The 20,525-nt window shown below is 32.4% G+C and overlaps 1 protein-coding gene across 1 annotated transcript in view; it reads left to right on the top strand.

Annotated features, from left to right (window-relative positions):
- The window catches only part of LOC106467866 (twitchin-like), a gene marked incomplete at both ends in the record, with an annotated part of 159,370 nt that overhangs the window by 62,560 nt on the left and 76,285 nt on the right, over positions 1-20,525 (top strand). Inside the window, 16 exon segments of the mRNA XM_013928247.2 lie at positions 1,903-2,184; positions 2,490-2,608; positions 2,610-2,787; positions 3,343-3,645; positions 3,930-4,211; positions 4,823-5,122; positions 7,159-7,400; positions 7,402-7,462; positions 8,164-8,442; positions 10,022-10,127; positions 14,856-15,061; positions 15,976-16,148; positions 16,520-16,628; positions 16,631-16,648; positions 19,073-19,258; positions 19,261-19,353. Of these exon segments, the coding sequence (XP_013783701.2) occupies positions 1,903-2,184; positions 2,490-2,608; positions 2,610-2,787; positions 3,343-3,645; positions 3,930-4,211; positions 4,823-5,122; positions 7,159-7,400; positions 7,402-7,462; positions 8,164-8,442; positions 10,022-10,127; positions 14,856-15,061; positions 15,976-16,148; positions 16,520-16,628; positions 16,631-16,648; positions 19,073-19,258; positions 19,261-19,353 (2,937 nt within the window).

Genomic DNA, 20,525 nt, shown 5'->3' with positions numbered 1-20,525 from the left:
GCCTACTTCTCCATAAGTGTTGCTTCCAATTCATTATCACTACTTGGAGGTGATGTTACATGCATGAGTGTGTGAATGAGTTGCTTGTTCATCACCTCCAAGCAGAGTTGGTTAATTGAAGTTCACACCCTCAAACTTGTAACATCATTGCCAAATATTGTTGGTTAACTGAAAGCAACTCTGATGGAAAAGTGGGCCATCTAAAAGTTACATGTTTGAGTGTGTGTGAATGAGTCACTTGGGTTAGCTGGCCCTATTCTCCATTGGAGTTGCTTTCAGTTAATCAACAATACTTTGCAGTGATGTTACACGTTTCAGTGTGTGAAGGACTTACTTGTGTTAGATCGCCCACTTCTCCATCAGAGTTGTTGTCAATTCATCAGCTCTGCTTGGAATTGAATCATTGATGCAAAGGGTCTTCTTAGAGCATACATATGTAGATATTTCCAAATCCAGTGAATGTGGTGAATAGTTCATTGTCTTGTTACCCTCTTATTTCAGCAATTGGCTGACCAGTTGAGTTCATGTTGACATCCATTAGAAGAATTTTCACTCCCCTTAACTGTACAAAACTAATATTGCCATATTGTACCACACAAAGATCTCTGTGACCATATACTTAGTGTAATTTCTCACCTCTGCCACATACATGCTTTTCTTCCATTAAATTGGAAGTAGATCTGGTCCTGGCCACTTTTCAAATATGTGTAAAATGGTTCATTTGTGAGAGAACCATTTACTCACATGCCATTACACAAACTTAATTGTTTCTTGAATTCAGTGAAGACAAGGTGCTTTGTAGTGATGGGTTGAGAAATACATAGTGTAAAGGCCAAAGTTGCAAAACTTGTTTCTGATGATATGTATGCTAACTTGTTATCTTGTTGCTTCTTAAATTGGTCAGTTGGGAAACTGAGGCCTGTTAGTTGTATTGAAGTCATTTTTTCAAACAGCAATCATCTGTCAGTGTGTTGAACAACAATCTACTCTTTCAGGTCTTCTACAATGTATTTGACTGACAGTTCTTGTGCGCGGGCTTAATAAAATCAGTTGATGACTCTAACATTTTAAAATCCAGATTATATGACTGGTTACCTAACACTTGCCTTTGCATGAAAATGAATTCAAGGGTTTTGTTGACTGTATTAACTAACAATAATTGTATCTTGTCTTAGGGAGAAGAGAAAACTCCAGTCACCTTTTAATTTGATATGAGCAGAATTGATGTTAGAGATTCTGTTTGGTCAGGAGACATGTGATACCTGGTTACACTGGGGTTCCTGCCTGTTTAGTAAAAATTAGTGCTCCTGTATCATTAGGAATGATTTGGTTTAGATTTGACTAGGTTGGTATTCCTGTCTAGATAGGTGACAAATGAGTTAAATTTGGCTAAGTTAAAGCTTCTGTCAAGGTAGGAGAGGTTTGAGTGTTGGTTAAGTTAGGGCCTGAGTCTGGGGAGAAGTTTGAGTGTTGGACAAGTTAGAGCCTCAATCTGGGTTTGAGAGGTTTGAATGTTGGCTAAGTTAAAGCTTCAGTCTGGGTAGGAGAGGTTTGAGTATTGATTAAGTTAGAGGCTCTGTCTGGATAAGAGAGGTCTAAGACTTGGATGTATTAGAGGTATTTCATGGTTGAAATTAATGTTAGATTTGTGTAGGTTAGAGAGTTCAGGAGAGAAGTGAGGTTACTTGTCTAGTTTAGAGATCTTGCCAAAAAATGTGAAATAGTATCACAGTCAGAATACCTTTTTTGCTTCTTTATTGATATCAAAGCTTTCATCAACAAGTTTTACAATGTTTAGTAGAACATTAATCCTTATCTGCAAAGATGTTTAGACAGTTTTAAAATAAACTATATTCTTATGATAGCAAAATTGGTAAAATTCCTTTTATTTGTATTTTTTAGTGGCACCTAGAATTGATCGCAATTCCATGAATGACATTCGTATCAAGGCTGGCAAAAGCTTTGAATTGGATGTTCCAGTTCAAGGTGAACCTCCTCCAACCAAGAAGTGGACGCTGGAAGGAAAACCAGTGGATGGATTAAGAAGGTGGACTATAAAGCATGAAGACTATAAAACATGCATCAGTGTTCGCAATGCTGAACGGGGTGACAGTGGGACTTTGAACCTTACAGCAACAAACATAAATGGTTCAGACAGTGAAAAAGTAACTGTAATTGTGTTAGGTGAGTATTAAGAATTCTTGTATCTCTGTGAAGGAAATCAATAAATCAAAAATATTTGTATATGTAGTATATAGAAATTTGTGACAAAAAATAATTAAGGAAACAACTATTTAGTAATTACTATAATTGTTTTTAGGTTCCATAATCATAACTCAAATTAAAATCATTTTCCAGAAATGTCCTATACACATTTTATCTCAGTGATTACATGTTGATAAATTACATGCTAGAGTCTTTTTGAAGTGCCTAATTTGTTGTAATCAGTTGGAGTTGTTTTCTTACTAGGAGTTCTCTTTCGTCTCTAGATGTACCAAGTGCTCCTCAGAACTTGTACATATCTGAAATTACTAAGGAAAGCTGTTGGCTAACATGGAGGCCACCAAAGGATAATGGTGGATGTGAGATATCTCATTACGTGGTGGAAAAAAAAGGATGTAGAGATGGGCCGATGGATGCCAGTTGGAGAAAATGGTGACCCCAAAATACGAGCTGATAAACTTATAGAAAATCATGAGTATACTTTCCGTGTGAAAGCTGTGAGTCGGGAGGGTGAGTCACCATGGCTGACTGATAGAGATCCCATTACTGCAAAGAATCCATTTGGTAAGTAATCAATATACAGTTCAATAATTTACAGTAATCAATGGCCCCCAGTGGTACAGCAATATATCTGTGAACTTACAATGCTAGAAACCAGGTTTCGATACCCGTGGTGGGTAGGGCACAGATAGCCCTTTGTGTAGCTTTCTTCTTAACTACAAACAGTAATCAGTGTCCAATGTTACTTTTGTCATGTAAAAGTGAATGTGGAAACTAGCTTTCTGTAAGTTTTCTTATTGTGAATACAAGTTAAAACATATTTTCCCTCATCAAATACTTTCTCTTGAGAAAAAACTGTTAAAATTTAGACATTCTTATCACATTGTTTATCTTGCACTATTTAGATTTTATTTCAACTTCTATTCCTTAATGATCCTTATCTTGTACATTAAAGCATACTGTATGTAATGTATGTAGTGAAAAGTAATGTTATTAAATTTTGTGATATATTTCATACATATTTCAGAAACATGAGATTGTAATACAAACCTTTTTGTATATATTTTTCTCTGTACTTGAGGGGCCTGCATAACTTTTTAAATACTTTTTTCTTCATAGATCAACCTGATAAACCAGCAGCACCAGAAGTGGTGGACTGGGACAAAGGTCATGCAGACCTTGAATGGCGACCTCCTAGACGTGATGGTGGTGCTCCAATAACCACTTATGTCATTGAAAAGAAACCTAAACTAAGTCCCCTGTGGGAAGAGGCTATGAGAGTCCCTAGTGATGCAACCAAAGCTAAAGTTCCTGATCTTAAGGAAGGAGAAGAATACGAATTTCGTATTATTGCTGTGAACAAGGCTGGCCTTAGTGAACCCAGTGATCCATCTCAGCCTGTTGTTGCAAAACCACGCTTTTGTAAGTTTGGAATTATTGCTATTCTCTGTTCAGTTTATAAAATAAAAGAAATAACCTGATTCTGTATATTTCTTGCATGCCTGTGCTAATAAAATATAGTTAAATTTTTCTGAATCACACAAGATCCATAGCAATAAAATATTAACAGTATTATAATTAAACTAGTGTCTGTCTACTAATCTTCTGTAGAAATTTATTAAAATAGCCTTACATGGCCAGTAGGTGTTTTAATGTTTTTAAGTTTAAGCCTTTTCTTTTATCTCATTTTATTATTTTTTGTGTAGTGGCTCCATCCTTAGATAAAGCAGCCCTGCAGGACATAAAGGTGCGTGCTGGTCGTCCTATAAGCTACACAGTTCCTGTCCGAGGTGAGCCTACACCTTCAATCACATGGTATATCAATGACAAATCTGTAATAGGAAATCCAAGAGTTGAAGTGACATCTACTGCTGGTCAGACTATCCTGGATATTCACTCATCATTTCGCTCTGACAGTGGAAAATATACATTAACACTGGAAAACACATCAGGAAAGACAAGTGCATCAGCTATAGTTACTGTCATAGGTATGCTATTATAAAGTAAGAATAGCTCTGTCAGTAAAAAAATATATTATTACTTGAAACTAATCAAGAAAAGCAAGTACATTAGTACAGAGTGAACAGAAAAAATATTGACCTATTATTACTAAAGTACAAGTTCAGCTACTGCTTGATACATTTTGAAAATACAAAAAATAAGTGGTCAAGGTTTTGCATACTGACTAAAATATGGAAGTAGTTTTGCTTTTTAAAAAATAATTTTGCTTGTGAGATGGCTGTGGAATATTCTGTGTTCATCTTGGTCCTGTTTTTGTAGTTTTCGACTGTGTGTTATAGTAATGTTTGGAGGCAGCTTGAATGGGTTTTGACAAGGTTTTGTCATCATCATGGTACCTGATGGTACTGTCTCCAAGCATTATTAGTCTCAAAGTGGGTTCCTTGTCATCAAATGTGTGTTATAGTATTACATTTTGTGTTCATCTTGGCTCATTGTTGTATTTATTAACTGTGTGGTGTGTTATAGTCATTTGTTGTAGTTGTCAACTGTGTTATAATAATATATTTTGATTTAATTTTGTCAAAAATAATTAAATTGTTAATCTTTTGACCCAACAACTTGGTCAATATTTCACTAGCTCGACCATCACCTCCAGAAGGCCCACTCACCATCACTGATATCACCCGAAATTCTGCACAACTAGGCTGGAAGGTGCCTAAAGATGATGGTGGGTCTCACATTAAGTACTACATCATTGAGAAGATGGATATATCCCGTGGAACTTGGGTGGAGGTTGGCAAGACAGATAAGCTTACCTATAAAGTCCAGAAACTAATTCACAAAAAGACTTACGAATTTCGGGTTTGTGCCATGAATGAAATCGGTGATTCTGATTTTCTGGCTGGAGATAAACCAGTTACAGCTAAAGATCCTTATGGCAAGTTCATATTGAAATGTGTAAATAATTACCAATTTTTTTGTAGAAATATCCATGAACTAAGTTTCAGTTCAAGTATACATAGTTACTGAAAGATGTTGTAGATTATTCAGTTCCAATTAAACATTCATATAACAGTAGTAAGCAAAGTTAGTTTCATTAATATTATTGGTTATAATGTTTAGAATAATATTTTAACTTGTTGTTTACATACTTGAAGGTTATTTTTGCTTGGTTTGGTATATGTGTTTAGAACTAGCCTAAATCTCCTATGTTGGTTGAGTCTTGTGAAATGTTGTTAGGATTATGGAGGAAAATCCTGTTGATAATTAGGGTATCCAATTTCGTGTATTGATTTATAACATTAAGTACTTCTATTCAGCTTGTTATCTGTGACTGGTTTTATTAATCTATAAGCTACTGTTGTTTTTTAATCTGTATTCTTAAATCGATTTTCATGAGAAGATATTAATGTAAAGAGATTATTATTATCAGCAGACTGAATACGCTATTCTGTTATACTGATATATATTAATAGCTTTCTGTGAATTTTACTTTATTCAGAATTGTAGCGTGTTCTTTTTTCTTGTGAAATTGATAAAAAATTCAAAACCACTAAAAGCTCTATTCTATCATCTGTTCATTGTTCTCATGGACCAGGGAATGCAAGAACAGTCAGAGATATTCTGCATTTTTGGCCTGGGAAACATCGTGGAATTTCATTTTGACAAAAACAGTGAATTTCATGTGATTAAGTTTTTCTTCTAGCACATTTAGCATGCCAATATGTACATTTTGTACATAAACAAATGGATAAACTGCCTCTGTTGTGTATATTCTGATAAAATATCACTAATTTGAAAACAACATGACCGATCAAATTGAAACTTTACAAGATGATATTTGATCAAACTGTGATTCTTAACATAGAGTGTGTCTTGTCTATTAACTCTATCTACATAGGCTTGGTCGAATTGGCCGATCACATGACCACTTTGAATTTATTTAAATTTGTTATAGTTGTGATACTATTAACTTTTGATATAGGATGTGTATCTTCACAACATTTGGCAGATTTTCCATAAACATTACAAGTCTTTCACCTATAAAAAAAATCAGATTTTTTAGTGACATATTTTTAATAAACTAAAAAAAGTCATGAATATGTCGGATATTTTTTTGGCTAGTCCGAGTGCAAAGTGATTTTCATGTTAAGATTAAAAATAATTTTCTTCATATAAAAAATCACAGATTTCATTTCCTTAACCTCTAAAACCTCATAATTACATTTCAAATGTTTGTTTTCACTAAAACTTTATATTTTATCTTTTATTTTCTCTAACCTAACTAAATCTAAATTGTTTTTTTTTTGAATGACTTCAAATTGTAACATGAAACTACATTTTTTTATCCTAAGTAGCTTAAAGTATATATCTGTTTATAGTTAGATTTCATTGTTTTATTGCCCTTTGAACCATGTATAACTACTGTTCACATTATTATGAGTTATTATGGAGCTCACGTTATCCTATAAAATTACCCATGAGCTACTCCAAACTCCTCCCATGCGTGCCCTGTAAAAAAATTTTATTTTATTATTTTTATTATTTATTTTACCTAATTCAACCTTAAGTAACCTAAAGAGATTCCTATTTTTACATTTTAGTTACTTTTATAATAATGAATAAAGAATACACATGAAGAACAAGACATAAAATACTTACCCCTGGATCTTCTATTGTTTTGCAGTCAATTGTCGAAGACACTGAACACTTCTTTTTTTATACTAATGGTAGAGATCATGGACATACACAGGGAGGGCCAAGAGCCCCCCCCCCCTCTCCCCAGAAAATGAGAAAAATAAAAATAATTACAAGCATAGATCAAATGGTCAGGGAATAAATCACTTTGTTGAGGGAACGATGTATGAAAGTCAATCAGCAGAGAATTTCATTCTACCCAACGTGTGGGAACCATGTATGTTTAATTTGTTTCTTTGGAATTTTTTAATGTTGAAATTTTATTTTATTTTTTAGAAAAACCAAGCAAACCAGGTAAACCTAAAGTAACTGACTGGGACAAAGATCGGGTTGACCTAGAATGGAGCCCACCAAAGGAAGATGGTGGCTCCCCTATTACTGAATACACTATTCAAAAGAAAGAACGTGGTTCCCCTATTTGGACTAAGGCTGCAGAGGTACCTTCTTCTTCAACTAAAGCTGTTGTACCTGATCTTGTAGAAGGGAATGATTATGAATTTCGTGTGATTGCCAAAAATAAGGGCTGGTGAGAGTGAGCCAAGTGACTCATCTGAGATAATAACGGCTAAACCTAGATTCTGTAAGTAAAATCTTAGACAAGTGATCCATCTTATCTAGTGATGGTTAAACCTTGATTCTTTAGGTAAAATCTAAAACAAGTAATCCATCTTTTTATGTGCTTGTTAAACTTTGTTATTGAAAGTAAAACTTTAGACAAGTGATCCATCTTACTTAGTGATGGTTAAATCTTGATTCTTTAGGTAAATCGTAGGCAAGTGATCCATCTTTTTTTAGTGCTGGCTAAACTTTGTTATTGTTATTGGTAAATAAAACTAAAGAAGTGATCTATTTTATCCAGTGATGGTTAAACCTTGAATCTTTAAATAAATTCTTAGACAGGTGTTCCTTATTATCTAGTGATGTTTAAACCTAGAGTCTGTAAATAAAATATTAGCCTTATGACCCATGTGAGCTAATGATGGCTTAACATAGAGTCTTTAAGTAAAGTTTTAAACAAGTAATCCATTTTACCTGGTGATGGTTAAACCTAGAGTTTGGAAGTAAAATTTGAGAGGAGTGATTCATCTTATATGATGATTGGTAAAATCTGATTCTGTAAGTGTAAAGAATTATATAAATTATCACTAAATGCTAAAAGTAAGTCATTTCTGAATTATTATGTCTTACTCTGTGTATATACAATCGAATTTTTATCATTAAAGATAATTTACATTGATATTCAGAGCTTTAAATATAGTATTTTTCTATTTTCTTATTTAGTGGCTCCAAAAATTTTAACTCCAATGACAGAAATGAAAATAAAAGTTGGTCGCACCCTTCATACTGAAGTCACGTTTCTTGGCCAGCCAGCTCCTGAGGTTTCATGGATGCAAAATGGCAAGAAGCTGGTTTCTGATGAAAGAATTACAATCTCTGCATTTGATGACTATACTGTTGTCAATGTAGTAGACACTAGAAGATCAGATACTGGGCCATATACTTTGACCGTGACAAATGAAAGTGGTAAAGATAGTGGCACTTTGACAGTCATAGTTCTTGGTAAGTAGTATGATGGTTCTTACTACTTGTGGATTTAGTATTATGAAGTAGTGCAGACACAAAAATTAACTTTAGATATCATAGTTCTTGGTAAGTAATAATGAAAATGGTTGACAAAACACAAAACATTTTATTTACAAGGTTTGAATGTTTCATAATACACTCATTCTATCTTCAGCAAAATCTGAAAATAGTGTTACAGAGATGATTATTAACTAAAACTATAACATCTTGAATCACTAGTTAACTTAGTTATTAAGAAAAGTGGTAAATGGAAGGATAAAGCAAAATACCAAAGATTATTGATAAACTGCAAAACAGTTGAGTCTTAAGTGTATATTTAGAATAATTTTAGATCTAGAGAGCTGTGTGAGTCATTAAGAGCAGGGTGGCCTTAAGCTATGAGTAAATGTAGAGTCAAGGTCCTGTAGTAATAACAGAGAAATCGTTAAATGAAATATTGTGACCAGTGGTTTCAGCATGTGAATAAATGGATGATATACATGTTAATCTCATGGTTAGTTGGTACTTAAGCTGTGATAGTGGATGTATGTAATAAGGTTGGATAGAGTTGTACATGAAATATAAGTGCACATGGTCACACAGCTCTGCTACCTAGTGTTATAAATGAGTACAAACAAATAGACTTATAATACTTTGGAAAATTCTAAATAAAGCAGGAAACGTGAAACTCAACAGTGCAAGGGCTTTCAGATGGTAAACCTTTCTTCCTCGAGGGTGAACCTTCCAAAAGTGCTTAGAAATCTGCTACACTGACTGTCATAATTATTGAATAAGATGTATAACAGTCAGTGCTTCATACTGCTAGTAGGGTCCTGATAATCAAGCATAAGTACAAACAAATAAAACTAGAGTTTAAAAACATACCCAGGAATGCAATGAGAAAATTTAATAAATATTTCATTTAGACTTCTGTGTTTTTCTGACTTTCATTAAAAGGTTATTGGCAATAATATTAATGATATAAAGTATTTTAAGTTCTCTGAATTGAACTTTTAATTACTGCAAGATTTGTTATGAACTTTATGAAATAAGAACGCTGTTATGTGTGTGTGTGTGTGCTTATAAATATATTGTTTGATTGTATTGTTATTGTTCCATCGTGGGACAGTGGTAAGTCTATGGATTTACAATGTTAAAATAAGGGGTTCGATTTCCCTCAGTGGACACAGCAGATAGCCCGATGTTTCTTTGCTATAAAAACACACACACACACACACACACACATACAAATGTATTATTATTGTATTACATTAACCAGATTGCCATGTACAGTTTTATATATTGTTATAATAAAAACTAAGATAATATAAAGAAAACTTAGGATTCTCCATATGAATAATTTATCATTGTGCATTGTGAATTTAAAATCTCCAAATCGGGATGATTGACTACATAAAAGATGAATTCTAGTGAAGCTCTGTGAAAGTAATCACATAAATGTATCTTCTCTTCATATTTTAATTTGATGGTATGTGATTATTTTGTTAAAAAAGAAAGATTGTGCAACATGCTGTTGATAATGTGATACTACTAAGTGTTGTTATTATTGTTACAGATAAGCCTTCTGCTCCAGAAGGTCCATTAAATATTGATGAAGTTGACAGAAGTCATGTGATTTTATCCTGGAAGCCACCTAAAGATAATGGAGGCACTGATTTGACGTGAGTATTACCATAACTTAACCCTGTTTGACATTTTTTGTTTCAGTAGTTGATGTTAGCACGTAAATTACACATGCTATTAACCCTTTCGCGGTGGGCTTATGCAATTTGCAGAAATTGAGTCTTGAATTTAACTTGTACAACAATACATGCTGTAACTCTGAGATTTCTTAATGTATCCTCTCAAAAACTAGTAAAATTTTGTTAATAATCATTAGTATCTTGTATACAAAGAATGATGATTTTATAATTAAGTGTTTTTACTAAAAATATGTTATTTTGCTGTTGTAGTTACTTGCATTCAAACTATAAACAAATTGGGTGCAAGGTGATTTTCACTTCAAGTGTAAAAATACTTTTTTTGTCTTATAGTTTTCATATTTCATTTGCATAATCTCTAGAACCTCCTAAAAAGATATCAACAATTATTAAGGTAAACGCTTATATTTTATTTTTCGTTTTCTTAACCATATCACAAACTCTAGCAACTATAATCAATCTACAATACAATGAAATAATTAAAATTAGGAAATAAAAAAATACATACCATTTAATTTTTTGTAGAATATTTTTAAAGATGTTGTTTTGCTTATATTCATAATTTCGGTTCTTTTCCTTTTCACATATAGTTGATTTTTAATGTTTTATTTCTGTTCTTGTCCTTTACCACTTATTATTCATCTCAACACAAGTCAATGGTGTTCTCGAGACATATTACAGCTTCTTTGGGAGACATGCGCAACCCTTTGGCCAAATTTTCATTTAGCGAGTAGTATCGTAAGCCTTGAGAACAGTATGATGTATATTTAAAAAATGTGTAAACCTTTTAATTATGCATTTTGAAGCATAAATAATACATAATTAACTAAAATATAATAGTAATACTTAAATACAATTTAATCTGTATGTCTAACTATAACAAATTTAGGTAAAAAACAACTGTAAGTGCTATAGTCGATCAAACAACCAACCATACTGTGGTCCATTTCATGTACTCCTTCATGACAACTTGCCACCAATTTCAAAATAACTATTGTTAGATTATACTGTAAAATGAGCTCTTTCTAATGGTTAGACACATGTATATATAACGTCTACATGGATGCTACAAAGCTCAAACAAATCTGTTGAAGGTGGGCATGGCAGCTGTCAGGGGTTGAAAAAATATATTACTTATTCCAACTGTATTTATTCAGAGAATTTGAAATGAAAGAGTCAAAAGATTATCTGAGGAACTCATTGTCTAGACGTACCTCTACAGTACTACCGTTGTACTATTGAAGATACAGTGTCAAAGTAGAGAATTTTCATAGCTCATTGGCCACGTGACAATATTTCTGAAGTTTTAAGTAGTCTTTAAAGGTTTGTTTTGAAATAAGGGACTTAAAATTGGATAAAATAAAATTTTGAATCATAACACACATTATAATATTAAATTCATTCACATACATTGATATTATAGGTGTTTAATGTAACACAGTGACTTGTGCAGAAAGCATGTAAAGGGGCTTTCATTGCGAAAGGGTTAAACACACTGTATGCTCAACAATCAATTCCCCGTGTTTTATATGGTCTATGACCATATGCTGCATCTGTTTTGAATCTCCAGCAACATCTGTGTTTTTTTTACCAAGGTTACAACTAAAAGATACACACAGTGTTAAGCTAAGCAAATTAGTTAATTAGTCCTTCATTTTCCACTCACAATGTAACTAGGATAAAGTATACACACTATTAAACTTCAGACTTCAAGTAAGATGAGCTACATGTACTATTAACCCCCTGTATACAGGTTTTGCATGAAACTATATGTACTATAACTTTTAATGTAGTAAGTGTATTCTCACAAAATTTAGCCAGCTTTTAGTAAATATGGCAAGTCTGTCTTACACAAAAAATGAAATACTTTTGCCAAAGATTTATGTGGGAAATTTATGATGCCTTTACTGAGTCAGTCCAAGTGCTAGGTGATTTTCATGTTAAGAATATAAATTTTTTTTCATTATACAATTTTCATATTTCATTTACATAACCTCTAGAACCTCCTAAATGAATATCAGAAGTATTTTTTCAGTAATTTTATATTTTACCTTATATTTTCTCTACCCTACTATTGTATATGGATTTGGTTCATATGACTGAACTCATAACCACCACACAAAAAAAATATCAAGTGAATCTGAATTACTCTTTATAATTCATAGAATGACTTCATGTAGTAATAGACAATTACACACTATTTGTTTTTACAGTCAAAGTTAACAATCTTTTTATTTTTATTTCTCTATAGTTGCACTTAGATCCTCTCAGAGTACTGTAATAGCTGTTTATTATGTGGGAAAGTTTTGTGTAAACAAAGTATCCAGTTAGGTGCACTCATCAAGTTACATGATCACACACAGAAGGTGTGCATGCTATTAATTTCATTTAAGTTTTCTAATCTAACCTAATAAATTCCTAATTTTTTACATTTTATCTACTTTCATAGCAATAGATAAAAAATATACATAGAAAACAAGAAATTTAGTACTTATGTCTGAAATTCTTGTCTTTTTTTTTAAGCTTTTGTGTTTATATGATGTAAGTTCACATCAAACACTCGGCCTACTTCTTAGTAACAACAGTGTGACCTCTCAAATTATTATTTTTTAAAATCAAATATGCAATTTAGAATACAAAATATGGCCACACATATAAAATAAAATGTCCTAAAACAGTTATATAATTTACCTGACTTTCTGCCTAATCTATAAATGGGTTAAATAATAATACCTGATCTAGCAGAGTTCCAACATTGGCAAACAAGGAAAATGAAGGCAAATTGTTCAAAACTGGTTAACTCAATGACTTCAGGCCCTGTTGCATTCGGTAAATTTTCTCTTTCTGTTCATTAGAAATAATCCAATAGCAAATCTCAGAGATAATTATTGACATTTTGTGAAACCAGAATGTACTGATGGGGTGTGGCATGTGGGTTTCATTTTATTACATATATCTCAGTAAAGCAAAAAGATTGGAGGCTAAAAATAGATATCTTAGCTTGAGGATGTCTACAGTATAAGTATGAAATTTGTCTGAAACATAGAAACTCATAGAAATAGGAAGAACATCTAAAATTGGCAGTTTAGAGCGTAGAAGTGTCACGTGAAGATTGGAAATTTAAATATTTTATTCTGAAAATATGAAATTAACACTGATATGATATTAAGACTTCAATTATAAACTATGTTGTGATGCCAAGTTTATTAACATACATTGAAAATAAAATTGTTTAATTAAGTTTTGAATGTAACTCTGTATAAGCTTGTAATATGCACACTTTTTAGTCAAAATGACCGAGTCTGTATATATTGGGTTAAACTAAAGTTGTTGATTAGTCCTGTGATTCCTACCCAGACTTCAACTAAGGTAAGATATACATAGTCATTACTTAGTTTCTGTAGTGCATATTGATGTAAAGAAGACTATTTATACTAGAAATAAACGACCATATAACATCAGAATGTTGTATTTATTTACTTAGACACTCAATGTTTCACTTTACAGCTTATTCAGGAGCATTCATTTGAACACAAACCAAAACTGACAATACAAAGCTTCAAGTTGTCACATTTAGATAACAATAAACGTTTTTGAAACTTGCTAATTTGTCCGTGTTTGATCTTGTGATATTCTCGAACAGCACTGATTCCAATAATTCTCATGATATTATTGTAATCTTGAACAGTTACCATAGACTTGATTATAACACTTATATTTTGTTGTTGATTATGAAGAAAAAGCTTTTTCTTCTTGTATGATGAATAGGTTCTGAATGATGTAAAATAGTTGAGATGTGCTTGTTCACAATATGTTAAGAATGTTTAGACCATTAGGTATCACATTGTAATTATGACATCTGATGAGGAAGATTAAACTGTGGAATGAATGTTTTTGCTCAGTGCATTGTTGCCTGATGAAGGCTCTGGTAAGAGGGCCAAAAGCTCGCAATAAAAGAATTTTAACTGATAGAAAAGTCGTTTATAATTCTATATATTAATTTACCTACATTATGAGTCATAAACAACAATTATCAACTCGCTATGGATGGCATTTTGTAGATCTTATTAAACAATTAGAGTATATTGCCACAATAACATGATAATTGATATCTTTTAAATGACTGATATAAATATCATTTTAACTAAGTATTTGTGCATTGTTTGTCCAGCCAATGATTAGTGACAGGCCTTGTCAGCAGTAACATGCAGCACACATGGTTTATGGTTGAGATTCTACTACGTTCTTCCTGGGTCTGGTATGGCTTGGTGGTTAGGGTGCTCGACTCACACTCTGAGGGTCACAGGTTCGAATTCCCTTCCCACCAAACATGTTCGTCATTTCAGCCATGGGGCATTATAGTGTGACTGTCAATCCCACTATTCATTGGTAAAAGAGTAGCCCAAGAGTTGGCAGTGGGTGGTGATGACTAGCTGCCTTCCCTCTAATCGTTTACTGCTAAATTTGGGATGGCTAGTGCAGATAGCCCTCATGTAGCTTTGTGCATAATTCAAAACAAACAAACAAACAAATGTTCTTCCTAATGGAAACCTGTGTTACAAATTATTTCAGTCTTATTGGGCAGTTATTAGATTTCTGATTTAAAGAGAAGAAGACTAGGATTAAGAAAACACTGTTATTATTAACTACCTGAATTTGTGAAACTATGTTATTTAACTTACTCAACAGTGGCTACATTCTTGAGAAACGAGACAAGACCCATGAAGGAAGCTGGGTTCCTGCTGTGCTACATGTTTTACCCAGTGCAACTACATGTACTGTTGGCAAGTTAATGGAAGGCATTGCATATGAATTCCGTGTCATGGCAGAAAACCCCCAGGGTATATCGGAACCTTTAGCCACAGCTAAGCCTGTTGTTGCAAAAAGCCCTTATGGTAAAGTATGCATTATAAATATACCTGATCTTAAGTTAATGTATTCAAGTTATCAAAAAAAGTTATTGCGTCAGTATATTTTAGTAGATTACAAATATGTGAATTATCTTTTCTTATCTGTAGGTTTCACACACACATTAAAATATATTTTTAAAAACTAGAAAAATTGTTAAATATGAAGAATAAATCATGTATGTAAATATGTATGTAACTTTATTTTCAGCTTTTAATTCACTTTATGGGAAATGTTATGCAAAATGTATTGCCATATGTTTATAATATACTGCACTCATTTATTTCCATACAGGCTTGTGATTTTAGTATATTAAATTGTGTTTGTGTGTATACATATATATTGTTCCATTTTATGTACACATTTATTGAAGCTAGAACTTGTACCATTATCCCTGATGAATCTGCAGTGTTGTAACCCCCAGTGGTATGTCTGCAAATTTAAAACATTGAAAAGTGTGTTTTGATACTCGTGGTGGGCGGAGTACAGATAGCCTATTGTATAGCTTTATGCTTAACTACAAACAAACTGCAGTGGTGAAATGTTAATTGTCTGGAGAGTGACTTTTTTTTTCTAATGTTATTGCCAAAATGTCTAAATTCCTCCAGTATGCACTACAAATTTTGACAAAGAAATATTTGTTTAAGTTGTTTTTACATTTGGATTAATTTTTCTTGTAATGTTAGTTAGTCTCTCCTTTCTAGAAATCTCATAAAGCTGTATTCTTCTTATAAAGTTTTTTAAATTTCATAGACACTTACTGAGTTATATAATACAGTGGTGAATGAAATTTGGTATTATATTTGATTTTTATTTATAAAAGTGAATCATAAGCATAGTAAATGGTTGCGTTTACATTGTACATTTAATATAAAAGGTTAACTAAAGCTGTCTTGCCTAGGTGTCCCAGGCACACCTGGTCAGCCACAGCCAGTGGATCATGATCGAGACTTTATTAAGATCAAGTGGACTCCTCCAAGATCTGATGGTGGCTCTCCTGTCCAAGGTTATGATGTTGAAAGAAGAGACACTAAAGCTACTCGTTGGATGCGCACTAATAAAATGCCAATTAGGGTTAGTACATTTATTTGTTTGCAGTTCATCTTTTTTTATGCTGATAGGTATGGAATAATTTCTATTTGTATTAATTGAAGTGTAAGACTTACAGATAATAGATTCTAGTTTACCTTTACTTTTTTTAAAGATTACATGAAAACTAGTCTTTTGTAATCAGTAATACTATATCCTACTGTACCTCTGTAAAGAAATACTTTTCAGCTAGTTTTTAGTTACAAATTTTCTTCGAAAGAAAATGTACTAATTTGAAAACAGTCACTTGGATCTTAACTTATTAAAAACTGAGAGAAAAATATGAAATGGTCCAAAGTTTCTACTTTGTAAATGTTTAGCTTTTGTTGTTTAATATATTAAAATTTGTTTTACAGGGAACAGAGTTTACTGACGACACAGTGACTGATGGGCATCAGTATGAGTACAGAGTTGTCGCAAGGAATGCAGCAGGCTCTAGTGAGCCTAGCCAGGCCTCAAAACCAATTGCTGCAAACCAATGAAAGGTAATAAAGTATACCAGGCTAATTTTGAAGGTTTTACACAATTTCCAACAATCCTTCAGCATTATAATGCATTATTTTGACTACAAATATGTGGGACTATTTTCAGTATAGATTTAAAATAACAACTTAATGTCACATTTAAAAACATATTGTGTCTGAGATAAATTAGATAGTACTCTTCCCTAGAGTCCATGTTTTTACGTGAAACATTATTTGTGCACTTGTTTACATGGCAACAGTTACCTAATAAATCACATAAAAAATTCCATGTTTTTGAAATTTGGATCCTGTCTTGTTCTTTAATCCCTGAACAAGAGCCTTAGGATTTTATCAGGATTGGCTGAATAAAAGTTGCATAGATGAAATGTAAGGAATTAAACAAAGCTGATAAAGACTTACATTAAATATTAAGGTGTTACAATTGTATTACGACTACAATTACTTAGAGTTGTGATTTTCCTTTTCTAAATAACAGACAAATAAACAGTTATTAATTTGTATGGATATTGCATGATGTTTTTTAAACAAGATAATGAGGTGTTAACTCTCTCACCATCGGGTTGCTTGAATTGACCGAGTTTGTAACCATTTTGTACTTGTTATGGTTTCCATACAATTTGGCAGACTTTCAGTAAACATCACAAGTCTTTTGTACCCAGAAAAAGCATATTTACTAAAGATTTGACGAAACATATATTAAGTTTGCTTTTTTTTTTACTAGTATGATTTTTCATGTTAAGATTAAAAACACTTTTCTTCATCTCAAAAATCTCATATTTCATTACGTGATCTCTAAAACCTCCCAAATACATTTCAAAAGTTTTTTCACTCAAACTTTATATTTTATCAAATTGACTGACCTTGTAACCACTAAAAAAAAAAATCTATATAAATCTAAATTACCTTTTTTTCTTTCTAGAATGACTTCAAATTGAACTTACATTTGCTTATCCTATCAAACTCTAAAGATGTAACAGTATACATCTATTTATACTTAAATTGTATTGCTTTATTGCCCTTTGAACCAAGTCTAACTAATATTCATACCATATAAGTTGTAATTCATGTGGTGAATGTGCAGCTTACTGTACGATATTGAATTACATAACACATAGGCTACTCGCGAGTGTATCTCATAAAAAAATTATTAATATACACATTTTTTTTACCTTATCTTACCTAAGAAGTTTTATATTTTTCCATTTTAGATACATTATAATATTAAATAAAGAATACTCATGAAAAACAAGAAACAAAGTACTTATGTGGATCTTCTTTTTTATGTCCTCGACTGTCAATGACACATAACCCTGTTTTTTAATACTAATGATACTACTGCACTAAATAATTTTTATATAATTAAATAATGTACCAAAGAACACAGAGTATCAACATGCAAAAAGTAGACAGTGTCCCATATATATATCACAATTCTACTGGCTTTCTAACTATGCGTCAAGAGCCATTAAAACTTCATCTAATCTCATCCTGTGGGAATTAAGGTTGAACCGAAAGTGAATTGTCCAATTCACTTTACAAAAACAACATAATATAATATGTCATTTGATAGATTGGTTATAAATAATATAGTATTAAACAATAGAGAGAACTATTGGCAATTTCTAAAAGAGAGGATGTGAGAGATGGGTGTGGCAAGAGGGGTCTGATTTTCTATTTTATTGCTCTGTAATTAAATAAGACTGAAGGCTATGAGAATTATGCTTTGCCTGAGTTATGATGACATTATAATAAATAATTTACTTTAAATTTCATACTTCTTGGATGGGTGGTAAATAAATTAGAGAAGAGGGGATGCTTAGAGAGAAAATGTCACTATTCTCATACAAGGAGAAAATCAGGATTTTTTTTTTCATATTGCCTTATAAAATTAAACTTAAAACTTACATACTATTAAAATTTGGTTTATTAGTTGCATTTTTATGCCAGATTTATTTGTATACCTTGATAACAAAGTTTAATTAAACTTTGAATGCAACTCACTAAAGCCTCATGACATGCGCAGAAGAAGATGTCCGTGGCAAGAAGGTTAAATAGAGGTGATATAGATTTGATGATGAGGATCCCATTTTTTTTACTAATATAGTTTAGAGATGGCTTTAAGTGGTGTACATTTGTTACTGTGTTAAATTTGTAATAATGTTTTCTTTGCTACCTATCTCAGCTATTAATAGAGGTAATAAAAGTCTGACTTATTTTGAATATTAAAGGTGTTATGATCTTATCATTACTTTTTTGGGTTCCTTTTTTTCTCAGTTTGCTGTCAATAAAAAGTTGTCTTTAATGTGTATTTCATTATGTTTTTATATATATATAGTATTTAAAGAAAAAATATGTGTTAACTTATGATCCTAAATTTAATCTGTTCCTTAATTTGAATCAGAATATTTTTCATCTGTATCTTAGAAAAACCCAAACTACATATGGATAGTGGTCGCACAGTTCGAGTCAGAGCTGGAGAACTTCTTAATGTAAGCATACCCCTGACTGGAGCTCCCGAGCCAACTGTGAACTGGAAAATTAATGACAAACAAATACCAGTTACAAATCGCATCAAGTTAGAAAGTGCTTATGAGAATGTGAGCCTAACCATTCCTGTTCCCAAAGAAGTGACAGTGGCAAGTACAGTATCACTGCCAAAAACTCGTATGGTGAGGACTCGGCAGATATAACTGTTCTAGTATATGGTGAGTATTTTTTATAGAAAGTAGTGTCTGTTGAAACATATCACAGATTTAACATTTCAAGCTTGTGTTCATGGAGTAAAAATAATATATCTGTAGAAAGTACATGTTTCTTATAAAAAAAAAATATATATATAGCTGTTCTGAGTGTGAATACATGTTTTTTTTGATAAAATTTCCCATTGTGAAGATTTGTCTATGTGAAAAATCCTCCATATTGTGAATAATCTGGATTGTCAATGTCTGGGCTAACAAGATCCCACAGTGTAGCTGAACAAATTGGTAGAAGAAAAAAATATACGAAATCATAACTAAAAATTGTATAGAAATTGTTACCTCATATTCATCTCTTTTTGAAAAAAAAGAAGTGATGGTAATAGACATTTCTTGAAATTCCAAGTATTCCTCACATTTATATGAACTACTCTGTAAACCAACATTAGAAACCCTATATAGTTTAATAACAGTTACCATATAAAATCTTTTCATTTTAAAGTACCTTCTGTCTGGTCTAAGCTTAGTTCCAATTCTGGTTCGACTTACTGAAACAGTCTACTATTCCTCCTGCATGTGGCAGACCAGCTAACCTTTGGTACTCAACTCTTATCTCTAACAAACAATGTCTGTCCTTGGGCCTAATTTTTGGGTCATTGTATGGCTCCATGTTGAGCGCTAATGTGATTATTTATTGGTTCAAATATATATATCCTCAGCTCAGATTTGAACCAGAGACCTCTTATATGCTAGGTAAATGATTTACCAACTGAGTTAAATGTTTAACCCACTTGTCACTACTTAACAACTTAAACCACCCCATTCTTCACCACTAGCTCATTTGGTGGAGTACTTATCTGGTGAGTGACATGCCACGGTTTGAATCAGAAATATATAATATGAAAAATGAAGTGATTGGTAGAGAACTTGCATGGTGTGTGACATGCCTTGGGTTCAGATTGGAGGTGAGGAAATATATAATGTCAAAAACGAAGTGATTGGTAGAGAACTTGCATGGTGTGTGACATGCCTTGGGTTCAGATTGGAGGTGAGGAAATATATAATGTCAAAAACGAAGTGATTGGTAGAGAACTTGCATGGTGTGTGACATGCCTTGGGTTCAGATTGGAGGTGAGGAAATATATAATGTCAAAAACGAAGTGATTGGTAGAGAACTTGCA

Source organism: Limulus polyphemus, unplaced genomic scaffold, assembly GCF_000517525.1.
Source record: "Limulus polyphemus unplaced genomic scaffold, Limulus_polyphemus-2.1.2 Scaffold2772, whole genome shotgun sequence".
Classification (NCBI taxonomy): Eukaryota; Metazoa; Arthropoda; class Merostomata; order Xiphosura; family Limulidae; genus Limulus; species Limulus polyphemus.
Note: the sequence above shows the minus strand (reverse complement) of the source record. Positions and strands in the feature narration are given on the sequence as shown.